This window comes from Balaenoptera borealis (assembly GCF_965194805.1).
Source record: "Balaenoptera borealis genome assembly, chromosome: 20".
Lineage (NCBI taxonomy): Eukaryota > Metazoa > Chordata > Mammalia > Artiodactyla > Balaenopteridae > Balaenoptera > Balaenoptera borealis.
Window position 1 is genome coordinate 37,426,363 of NC_138879.1, and position 12,131 is coordinate 37,438,493.

General features: G+C 35.2%; 2 protein-coding genes and 1 pseudogene across 15 annotated transcripts in view; 2 read left to right on the plus strand and 1 right to left on the minus strand.

The window, feature by feature from the left end:
- INTS2 (integrator complex subunit 2) overlaps positions 1-3,531 on the plus strand; it is a 60,182-nt gene extending 56,651 nt beyond the window's left edge. For 5 of the 6 annotated variants that reach the window (XM_082371979.1, XM_082371977.1, XM_082371981.1 and 2 more), the window contains exons 23-25: positions 123-228; positions 1,206-1,382; positions 1,486-3,531. In XM_082371979.1, coding sequence (XP_082228105.1) covers positions 123-228; positions 1,206-1,382; positions 1,486-1,655 — 453 coding nt within the window. In that variant the 3' untranslated portion in view covers positions 1,656-3,531. The remainder of the gene's footprint in view (positions 1-122; positions 229-1,205; positions 1,383-1,485) is intronic. The other variant, XM_082371982.1, reaches the window with a different exon arrangement.
- A 723-nt stretch (positions 3,532-4,254) lies between these two features.
- The window catches only part of BRIP1 (BRCA1 interacting DNA helicase 1), a 199,194-nt gene continuing 191,317 nt past the window's right edge, over positions 4,255-12,131 (plus strand). For 3 of the 8 annotated variants that reach the window (XM_082371969.1, XM_082371975.1, XM_082371976.1), the window contains exons 1-4: positions 4,255-5,152; positions 6,737-6,859; positions 8,529-8,640; positions 10,267-10,440. In XM_082371969.1, coding sequence (XP_082228095.1) covers positions 6,767-6,859; positions 8,529-8,640; positions 10,267-10,440 — 379 coding nt within the window. In that variant the 5' untranslated portion in view covers positions 4,255-5,152; positions 6,737-6,766. Of the gene's footprint in view, positions 5,153-5,184; positions 5,542-6,736; positions 6,860-8,528; positions 8,641-10,266; positions 10,441-12,131 lie in introns of those variants that run through there. The other 5 variants (XM_082371971.1, XM_082371970.1, XM_082371973.1 and 2 more) reach the window with 5 other exon arrangements.
- Positions 7,379-8,018, minus strand: LOC309619347 (cytochrome c oxidase subunit 7C, mitochondrial pseudogene; annotated as a pseudogene). The gene is made up of 2 exons: positions 7,998-8,018; positions 7,379-7,893 (listed from the first exon to the last, which is right to left on the minus strand). The product of its transcript is annotated as a cytochrome c oxidase subunit 7C, mitochondrial pseudogene (transcript).

The following is a 12,131-nucleotide window of genomic DNA, read 5'->3' on the forward strand; positions in this document are numbered from 1 at the left end:
AATGAGCATTTTGGAACTTAAGGATCTCCCTCTAATCTTGCTAGTTATATAAAACATTTTACAATTTTTCATACTTAAAGACCTTCTTCAGAAACATGTAATATTTGGATTTTGTGTTACAGATATTTGCTATCCAGTTGCTTTCTCACTTGTGTATCCAGTATGCATTACCAAAGTCACTCAGTGTGGCTCGCTTAGCTGTCAATGTCATGGGAACTCTGCTAACAGGTGTGTAGCCAACCGACATCAGTAACAAAAATTTCTAACATAAAGTAGTACATATTTTTTCTGAATTTAGTGACACCATGTTTTCTGTGTCACTAATAGTTATGCCATCTTTTGAATTATTCTTTTTGAAAATTTTCCTATGACAAATGTGATGTATAGTATAGAGGAGATGAGTAGGTAGGCAAATTGTATCTTTCATTTTTGTGAATGACTATATAGATTTATAGTTAATATACTAAGCATTCCACATTTTACAAATGGAAATCAAGTCTACCTTCTGAATATAATTATGTCAATAGAAAACAAGTTACAATCTATTACAAATGCTTAGAGTTCCAGAAAAATATAATCATCTGTGTAAATAAAAGATAAATATATAAGTTGTTTCCTTAAGTTCTAAAACATACCCTAACATTTTAACCACCTTCCAGGTTGTTAAGTAAAATGGTATGAAAATAAACTAAAAGATATGAACTATAATTCAACCTTTAAAAGTTATGGCTTAGTCAATTTCATATTCTTTCTCAGTGCTCCCATAATAATGTATTCATTTATCTTTCTATCGTATTCACTTCATGGTATAATTATTTGCAGTGGTTAAGATCTTACACTGCTTGAGTTCTATCCCAACTCCACTGCTAACTGGAGTTGAAGAAGCTTCTTAATCTCTCTAAGGTTTATTTAAGAGTTTCCTCATATATTAAATAGGTATCATAGAAATACTTTTTTCATTCATAAGATTGTGAGAATTAAGTGAAACAATGCATGCAGTGCACCTATCACAGTGTTTGGACATAAGCATTTGTGTGTTGGATGATGGCTGACTACTAGATTATGAGCTCCCTGAAGGCAGGGGCTGGCCGTGTCTTAGAAAACTTAGTATCCTCAGCACAGAGCATGGTGCTTAGTATATTGTATAGGTCATGTATGTTGAATTTGTATCTGTAAAATGAAAAATTCTGTTTTATTTCTAACAGTTTTAACACAGGCTAAGCGATATGCTTTCTTCATGCCAACTCTGCCAAGTTTGGTCTCTTTTTGTCGAGCATTTCCTCCACTGTATGAGGATATTATGTCTTTGTTGATCCAAATAGGGCAAGTCTGTGCCTCTGATGTTGCCACTCAGACAAGAGACATCGATCCGATTATTACGCGTAAGTAGTAACTTATTTTCAAGAGTTGTTTTAATATCTCAAACAGAAAGGCCCAAATCCTTTCCAGATTTCTTGCCTTATTTATTTTTCCTTATGTTTTTAGGCCTTCAACAAATAAAGGAGAAACCAAGTGGATGGTCTGGAATCTGTAAAGATCCATCTTACAAAAATGGACCTAGGGACACTGGAAGCATGGATCCTGATGTACAGCTCTGTCATTGTATTGAAAGCACAATAATTGAAATAATAAACATGAGTGTTAGTGGAATTTAAACAAAAACAAAAAAAACTTAAAACAAAAAAATGAAGCTGTTTTGCTGCATATACCCAACATGAATTTGCATCTTGTAACAGCTAAACTGAATGGGAACAGTAACGTCTTGGAATCACTAAAACGATTCAATTCAACATGAATACAATTTAGAACTCTCTTGAGAATTATGCTTGCTTGTATTTGATTGGCAGTTCTTTGGATCTACTTTGCTGGTATGTTTTTTGTAGCAGCTGAGCTTTTTCTGTTGGGAGCACATTTAAGAAACTCATTACTGGAAAGTGAATATGGCCTTGTATTAAGCTTTTGAAGTGAAGAAAAACTGCCATGCCTTTAATTTAATTTCTTATAAAAATAAGTCTGTGGGTAGCCCTAGTATGTACCTGTCAGCTAGTAACAGAGTATATTGTTGCAATGATGAGAGGGAGAAAAAGGGAAGGGAGAATTCAGGAAAAATTAGGAGTTTAGATACCCAAATAGAAACATCTAAAACTTGCAATGCAAGTAAGAGTAATGCAAGATGGAATTCCATTTCTCAAGAAATAGTATTGAGAAGGCTTTAAAAAAGGCAAATAGCTTTTTGTGAATGATTTTCATGGAATTACAGATGAGGATTTTAAGATTTTACATATTTGCTTCAATTTTTACTAATATATGAAGCCATATGTTTAAAGAGATACTTGAATAATTTGGAATTTTAAGATACTGGTTTAAAAGTGTTTATAGAAACATCTTTGTGCAAAGAAGAACCTGAAAGGATGTCTCATTTAGTTTTTTTAAAGTTTATTTTTATAATGGTCAGAGGGGGGAAATACGTTGGTATCTAATTAAAGTTTAGAGCAATAAAACCCACTGGATTAAAAAGTTCTTGGTTTGTCATCAGGATTATAAGTCACATCATAATTCTAGAAGATTTTGAAGTACAAAAATATATAGTGTTTGGACCACAGGAAAAATTAAAAAGGGGAAAATACTGTGTTGTGGAAGGATTTTGCAGTCCTCTTTTAGGAATGTCCATTGATTAGGTAGATGCGTTCAGATAACCCATAATCCTCATTTTTTTCCTTAATGAAGTATCCAGTGTAGAAGGTACTTCTCTTTGCTTTCTGAGATATACCTGAATGAACCCCCCCTTCCCGCCCCACTTGAAACAGACCTCTTCACTTATAAAAGAAATAAGGCAGGCTAATAAGAAACTGTGGTTTTTAAGAAAAGAAATTTAATTTCAGCCTTTTCACTAGCAAATAGTCACATCTTATTTTCCTTCTGTGTAAAACGGGATTACTGCTGGCCCTACCTCATAAAGGGTATTATATAAGAATTAATTTGTATCTGTTTCAAATCATGAAGGGCACAGTATCATCGATGAGAGTATTTATAACTCTTATTAGATGCTTAAAGTTCAATTAAATAATTTTGATGCAAAAAATAAAAGCGTACACTTAAAAACAAACTTATAAGAATTTTCATATTTTTAAACAAGGCAGTTTTGTAGCCTTTTAAAATTAAGTACAACTGCTCTTGTTTTGTTTTCTTTTGTTTAAACTGAGGCTTTGGAATATCTTGTGTGAGTAGGTAACCTCTAGGAATTCAGAAAAGGTTTTCTAACTAAATGCAGTGCACATTCGTGGATCAATTTTCAAAGACTCGTCAAAACCTGCCGTGTTAAAATAATAACATATGCTGTTTTTCATCACGTTTGTTGATGATGTAAATAAAATGTGTAAATATATTAGTAAATGTTAATATTCATGTATTTTAAGTTTAGGTTATAACATTTGTCACAGTGTGATTTTTTTTTTTATTCAAGTGAAAAACAGATGTGTGCAGCTATTTTGAATATTGGTTTATAAACATTCATATTCTTTATCAAATGAACTTGTAGTTTTTTGTGTTTCATTTCACCACTGTTAACCTGAAAGGAACAGTTCAAGGGACTGGAATCCAGGACTGTCTGGCTCCAGAAACTATGTGTATCCCTTTTTGTTACGCTACATACATCAAAAGGCAATACAAGGTGAGAGTCAGTTGAGAGCCTTAGGAATTCAGGAGAGGAAAATCAGAGTAGTTACCCTGGAGCAGTCACTTGAAAGATTTTGATATTTAAAAAAAATTGTAAAAGCAGAATAATAATTTGAAGGTATTTTTAAGGATTTATTTTTATAAATTATCCTCCATAGCACTGTCTTACCAGTATTTCATTTTTTTGTACTTTCCCTTCATCTTTGCTTATGCATATGTATTTTCACATAATGGAATTCCATAATACCCAGTTTGGCATCTGCTTTTTTTCATTTAACTTTATATGGAAATTTTTTGCAAGTTGTTTGGTTTTTATAATTATTTTATTGGCTCCAGAATGACTGAATTGATATAACCATCTCCCTCTTACTACTAGACTGGGAAGTTAATGATTTTTTTCCAAACAGAATGGGCACTATTATCAACTGAGGTACTACTACTTTTTCTTACTTTTAGATTACTTATTTAGGATAAATTTATGAGCCTGAGATTACTAAATTAAAGGGTAGAATTTATTTTTATGATTGTACGTTTTGTCATTTTGGGAAGATATAGTAAAACAAAGTGAGGCAATCCGACCTGCAGCAAATCTCTGTCCCAAACTGGTTTCTCAGGATGTGAAAAACTGTCTCAGGTTTTGCTTTTTGGGGGCACTAGTATTTGAGCCAAGTTTAGGCTATAGTTTAAAAAAACCCAACAGTTTGGCGACATCACGGTTAACTCCCTACCTTTGAGAAAACTGAAGTGTACTTGGCAAAGAATAAATTGGTCTTAGGAGGGACAGAAGGCTGACAAGCCTTAAAGGAGGTACTGGAGACCTCGAGAGCGTTTCTCTGGTTGAACGCGGTATCTGAGAAAGCCTTGACTATCAGGAGATTCTGTAGCCAGCTGTCATCGAATCTTTTCGCCTAATTTGGCTCAGCACTCTGGCAATTCCCTCCTGGGTCTTTTTGATACTCTGGCTTCCGGAAAGTTCGGAAGTTTGAATCGGGTGCCCCTGAGGAATGCTGAGAGAACTCGGCGCGGCTTAACGGTGTTTCCTCTTCGTTGGTCTACAGACCTTAAATGTGAGACTTAGAGTTTCCAAGAAAACTGAGGCACGGATTAAATCACCGGTTTCAAAAAGTCCAACGGCGAAGGCTCTTTTCCTTTAAATCCCTGGGCTCTGTGGAAGTCCATCACTCTCGAGGCAATCGCCTTCCGGTGCCGCCAAGTAGCTTGGGTCCTTTCTTACTGCGGGGGCTTCCGTTGGGTGCCGGAGCGCCCCCTGACCTCGAGCCGGGATTGGTTGCTTGGTTTCTCGTCTTGGCGGGTGATTGGTTGTCTGAGCTCGCCCGGCGATTGGTGCTGGGAGTCGAGGGGGGTGGGAGGCGGGAATTCGTCTGCGAGAGTGTTGTGGAAGCGACTGATGAGAGCTGAAGGGCAGAAAAGGTAAAGTGGCCGCAAGCCCGCGACCGGGCCCGGGAGTCGCAGCCAGGTGAGGAAGAGAGGCTAGGACCTTTCTTCTCTGCCAGGGCTCCGCTGTGGTTGCTCGCAGTTTTCAGCTTCCTTTTCTCCCGTGAGTGGGAGTGCAGTAGGCGGTGTTTGGGTTTTCCTCAGGGCGGGCAAGTCTGTCTCGCGGGAAGGGCGCGAAGTCGGCCAGGAGAGTGCCTTCTCCTTTCGTCCACCCGCTTTGCAGGCCCGTCGGTTGACTGGATCATGAGGGCCTCGGGGATTCCAACTTGCCGAGGGAGGAGGGAATGTGAGGAAGAAAACCTGGGAGCGGGGAGACTGCAGCTTACCTCCTTGGAACAGAGGCCTGTTATTAGCCCCGGGCCCCGCGTTACCTCCTGGGCAGGAGGGGGCGACGGCGGGAGCCTGATCTTGGTTTGTCCTTTATTCAGTGTGTGGGGAAGCTTCCCCATTTTGAGATGTCTGTAGCCGCAACTGGGGAGGGGGGGTCGATTGGTTTCTAGGTTATATCTGAGTAACTAGGCCAGCCTTGAGCTGTTGGTTTAGATTTAGGGGTGAGATTCCACCAAATTTCATTCTCAGAGCTTCACAGAAACACAAAATGTTAGAACTGGAAAAGACATTAGAATAGTGGTTCTTAACTTCTTTGGGAACATGTAAGCTTTGTTGATGGTTGTTATTGGCTTCATAATCTGTTGAGTTGGTATTTTAACCATCTCTCCGTCCCCAGATCGAATTTACCTTTTTTTCACCATTGCAAATAATTTTTCAGTTGATAACGGTGTATATCATTTTCCCTCAGTTTTCAGTTATTTCCTTAGGATATATTTCTGGGAATGAGAAATCTTTGGATTTTCTCTCCAGACAAATGCAGTCATGCACAGAAACTTCTGCATGCAGTATCAAGAGATCACAGTCTTTCAATTACATCTATGGATCCTAGGTTAAGAGAAGGTGGTTTACAAGAGGTGGGGATTAAAGTAGATCACTTCCTCTGTATCAGATGCTGGAGTTGAGGCACATTCTGTACATTACCATATTTAATTCTTAAGTCAGTGCCTGGCTAATTTTCATAAAAACCCTATCAGGTGGATATCTCCATTTCACAGATGAAGAAACAGGCTCTGTGAGATTCACAGTGGAATTCAAATTTAGGCTTGCCTTACTTCAAAGTCCATCTTCTTTCCATTATACCCTACTGACCTTTAAGTAAGAATTACTGAGCACCTACCATGTGCCAAGGCGCTTTCTTCCTTAGAACAATTTTTAAATTACGGATTATTACAGATAAGGATCTTAGTTTAGAGAAGTGAAGAGACATGATCAGAGTAGCATATCTGAGTTGTTGTCAGAACCTGATGTAGAACCTACTTCCTAACTCCTGGTCCACAGCTTTGGCAGAATAAGGATGCAAATCCAGATTTGTTAGATTCCAAGACATGCTCTCAACCACTGTGATTTATAAGAGTAGGAAATCCTTTTACTTCCATTTGTTTTGTTTATATATTTATTAATTCCAATTTTTGTTTCTAAACTTCTGTCCTAGTCTCAGGTATCTGTTTTTCTTTGAATGGCTTTGTTTCAGTATTGACTTTCATTTCTGTTGCAGTTAGGAATCTGAAGTAACCAGTAAAGCAGGATGTCTTCAGTATGTTCTGAGTATACAATTGGTGGGGTGAAGATTAACTTTCCTTGTAAAGCTTATCCATCACAGCTTGCTATGATGAATTCTGTAAGTATTGTTCAGCAGTTATTTTAAGTCTTTATTAAGATACAGATGCTTATAATTCATAACATACATTGAGTCTGTGACTACATTTTCTCAGGTAGTAAATGGATTGAAAATATTTGCTGGGTTCATTGAAGAACATCTAACCTTTGGAAAAATAATACTGATTGCTGCTAAACTGTATATGTCTATGATTAGGAGGTAAAGGAGAACATCCTGAAAAATGTTCTCAGCTCATTTAGAACTTCTGTTTACTTTACTGAATTACTTTGAAATAGAAAGTATTTACTGTCTTTTACGCACACTACTATACTTTTCACCATAATTTTTTTGAGATATTTCAATCATATAGAAAATTAATATACAAACTTGAGTAAACCAATTTACCAGCTTTGTTAAATCTTAATATTTTGCCATATTTACTTTATACCTTGTTTATGAGTAACAAGATAACTAATATCCTGAATTTGTTATTTTTCTTTCCTAGCCATGTTTTTATACTTTTATTGCATAGGTATGTATCCATAAACAATATAGTGTATACTTTACATTTTTATAACTTTGCACAATGATATGATATTATGCTTATCTTTCTGGAGAACTTGATTTTTTTTTTTTACTTAATATTAATATTCTTCTTATTATTATTTTTTAAGGATTTATGCCATAAGTTTATTTATAGACGTACCTAGTATGTTGAGTTCAAGAGTTGGATCCTTTTTTCAGAGAGATTGCACCTCTTAAAATGCTCCCCTTCATATCTGTTTCATGGATTATTTTTTGAGCAGTTGGTGTCTTACGATAAAGAAAGGAGAAACAAACCCAGATCAGAAGTACAAAGTCATTGTAACTAGTAATCGCCCCTTGTTTTCCACTGAAAATGGTAAATTCTTCCCCGAACCCTCCTCATAGTGGCTCCTATGGACCACAGAGGTTGTGAACCTCCAGATGCTCTGTCCCAACGTAGCGCTGTTGGAAGCCTGTGGAAGGCGCAGAGACTGAAGGCAGAAGAAATGGCAGCAGCACACCAGGCCCTCCTTTCCTCATGACCTTGTTCTCTTGTCTAACATTTTTAAGATGTAGCCCTATTGATTGATAACACATTTCCATTGCTGTATGGTATTCCATTGTATGAATATACCAGAATTTTATATTTGCCCATTTTCCTCTTGATAGACATTTAGGTTGTTTACGTTATTTTGCAATTATAAACAGTGCTGCTATGAACTTTCTTATACATGTTTCCTTGTGTTCCTGTGGGAAAGGTTTTGGGTGTTTACATAGGACTGGATTGCTGGAGTTCAGTATCGTTAACTTTACTAGAAATTGTTAATTTCTGTACAGAGTGGTTGTAACACTCCCACCAACAGTATCCCCCATTAAGTTTTCATCAAAGATATTAGTGTATTCTAGTTTTACAGAAATGATGGTGCTTGCATAAGTAAGGCACAAATTGCTTTTATTTCTTTTGTGCTTGATATGGTTTAAATCTAACATAATTTTAGGGAGAGATATAAAGGAATAAAGTCTACATTTAACTAAATTCTAGTTCTCCTTTCTGCTATTGCTCTGTTCCTTGAAGTGCATGCAACTTTACTTGTTGTTGTATGGAGAGAGACTTTAATGAAGTAAGTTGTTTATTGATTTTTTAAAATTGTTTTTGTGTCCATAGATTGTCAGAGGATTAAATAGTAAGCAGCATTGTTTGTTGGAGAGCCCCACAGGGAGTGGGAAAAGCTTAGCCTTACTTTGCTCTGCTTTAGCATGGCAACAATCTCTTAGTGGTAAGTAGTTGTTTGATGTCTTCAGGTTGCTTATTGGGACCTGAAAAAAAATCTAATAAAGTACTTTTTACCCAGAATGCTTCAACCATGTTCTAGCTAATTTAAATATTCTCTTTTAAGATATTTCTTTATAATCAGTTATATATCTTCCAAAAGAGTTTCAATATAGCAAAATATGTTCAGTTAATCCTAAAATAATTTTGAACATAAGATAGTCCTTTATTTGATGATTCAGCGTGTATATAAGAATCTCGGATTTTATTTTTACTATTTTTCATAATAATGATTATGAAAATAATTAGATGATAATTTGTGTATAAAAGTTGCAAGAGATGGGGCTGTCATGATTATATAGCATATCAGTACAAATAATTGCTTTTTTTGAGTAAATCCTTTAATATAGTTGCTTATCTCACAACATTAGAAAATGGAATACATAAAAAAGAAAAATTCTAGTTGATCTTTCTACTTGTTTGGATGCCAGATAAGCAGAAGTTTATTGTAATATTGTTTTTATGAATTCATATTATTTCCCATAGCTTTATTTGCTAACAAATGTCTAGTTACTTTTGTGAAAGACTATCTAATATTCATAATGAATCTGAAATACAATATTGGTCACATTTTAGTTACATAATTAGATGGCTCTGTCCTAAAGTATTAGGAGATTTTAAAGTTAACCATGGATGTATATGTGTATGTATGTATGTGTGTATATATATGTACACACATATATATGTTTTTTGAAAAGAAATAGTTGTGCTACTGGTAAGACTATTAAAAATAAAGAGTAAATATTTTATAAGCTTTTGGTTGTCCATTTTGTTTCTTACTGATGTTTATCTTTGGGGAAAATGAGATTATCTGTTAATAAATTTTTAATGGGAGACTCTGGAAAATAAAATTAGTAGTATTTATGTAGTGCAGATGGGAAAATAATGTCAGTACTGTTTATAGAAAATAAAATAAATTACTTAGCTTTTATATATCTATGAATTGTATATTTATACAATGTAGGCACACATAGAACTGTTACAATTTTGTATTATATTTAAGTATTGAAAATTACCTGTTTTATTTAATTTGAATATTGACTTTAAAATGTATTTTGATACATGTATCAGAAATGATATCATGAAACATGTTTTTTGAAATAGAAGTATAATGTGGGAATGATTTAACCCTTATGTGTTTACATTATTATTTTATATTGAACTTTCAAATTTTTCATTTAGGGAAATAGCAGTAATTAAGAATATACTTTAGGTATACTTGGTATTTTAATATATTTCAATATAAATGAATACTCAAGTGGTTGTGCCTCTGTTACATTATTAATCTTTGACTGTTATTAGATTTTTGTAAATCATGTAAATTGTTGATAACTTCTCTATAAATGTTTCTGGCATAAGTGTTTCTCACCTGTCCTAATTTAATGCTGCAGGATGGGTGACCAACTTGTCCAGATTTGCCAGGTACTTTCCTGGTTTTAGAACTGAAATTCTGAATCCTGGGAAACCTCCCAATCCTGGGCAAAAAATAAGGTGGTTGCGCACCCTAGCTGAAGAGGAAGATTAATGTTTTTTTAATTAGAAATATTATAAATAGAGGTTATTTCATTTTTAGGGAAGCCAGTGGATGAAGGCTTAAGTAAAAAAGCTGAAGTACCATTGTCGTGTTGTTGTACATGCCATTCAAAGAATTTTACAAACAATGACGTGAACCAGGGAACTTCATATCATTTCAACAGTCCAAGTACACCACCTTCTGAAAGAAATGGCACTTTGTCAACTTGTCAAGGTAGTTTATATTTCGTCTGGGTCTTTTGGTATCTGTAATAGGGGTCTTAATTATTGCTGTTATGAGACCTAATGTAGATAAATTTTGTTAGCATAATTGGTTATGTATTTCCACCTAATTTCTCTGGAATTATTTTGAATAATGCATAGAGTGGTCAGAAATCCTTGGAATATTTTATTCTTGGCCTCACTTTTAACTGATTCAGACATCTTGCTAGTTTAAATCATTTTTGAAGAAGGCAAGGCAAAATAACTGATATTCAGAAATTGATGTTATTTGTAGGCAGTATTGTTAATTATATGTCAGAATTTTATAAAACATTTTGATTTGTATTGTAAGGCAAAATCTAATTAGCCTCATTCATTCTTGATAAGTTTGCCTGGACTTCTGAGACCAGTATCCTATATGAGAATCAGGTATGTTTCAAATATGATCCTTAGCTGTTCTTACTAGATTTATTTAAGAGAAATATATTATCAATAACATAAAATTATTAGTTTAAAGAATATTTCTTTTGCTTTGACTGTATGGAAAAGATTGACCATTACTTGCTTAAGCCAGAAACCTAGGAGACATCCTGTACACTTCGCTCTTCCTTATTCCTCCATGCAAATCTCCACCTCCATTGATAACTTCCCTAGTACAAACTACCATTTGTTCCTTAGACCGTGTAATAACTCCTTTCCTGCTTTCACTCATGCCATTCTTTAACTAATCACTGGCAGGGAGAAAAGAGGTTGCCATGACTGGCTTAAGTCTAAACAGTATCCACTTCCTAAAATCAAGGATGGAGTTGTCTTCCTCTAAAGCACATGACTGTGTGGAGGATGGTAGCTGCTTGAACCGAAGTGTGATTCTTTTAGGAATGAAGAAGAGGAAGTGGAATAGATGCCGGAGAGGTGACCAATAGTGTTGTCTACATGGTTTTGACCCTTAACATTTTTGGCTTTCTTTCCATTCTTTAAAAGGGTCATGCTTTCTGCTGCCTTCAGAGCCTTTGCTTGTGTTAGTGTCTCTTCTGAGGAAAATTCCATCTTCAACTTGTTGTCTTGCTCTTCCTTTAGCTCTCAGCTTAGATATCACTTCTTTAAGGCAGCCATACTGATCTTTCCATCACACTACATTTGGTTTCCCTTTTATATTCTGTCATCTCACTGTGTACCTCTCCTTCATAGCACTTGTTACAATTCGTATTATCCACGTGTCTATGTGCATCTTTTATTAATCTCTGCTTCCCCTAGCAGACTGTATACTCCATGAGGTCAGGAACTGTGTCAGTTTGCTCACCATTGCATATCTAGCAGTGCCTGGCATATAGTAGGAGCTAGATAAATATTTGTTGTATGAATGAATGGAATTGATTTTAAGCTAATTATTAATATAAGAACTCTTGGCTTATAATGTTTATGTACAACCTGTATTTTTTTTTAAAGACAGCTTTATTGAAATATTCTTGACATAACAGACTCTATATATTTAAATGGTACATTTTGATAAGGTTCGACATAAGAGTATTTCCCTGAAACTTTCACTAACATCAAGATAGTGAATATATCCATCAGCTTCAAAAGTTTTCTCATGCCTCTTTATTATCCCTCCTTTCCACCATTTTATAATTTATCCTCCCCAAACAACCACTGAGTGTTTTCTGTCACTGTAGATTAGTTTGCATTTTCTAGAGTTTATATGAA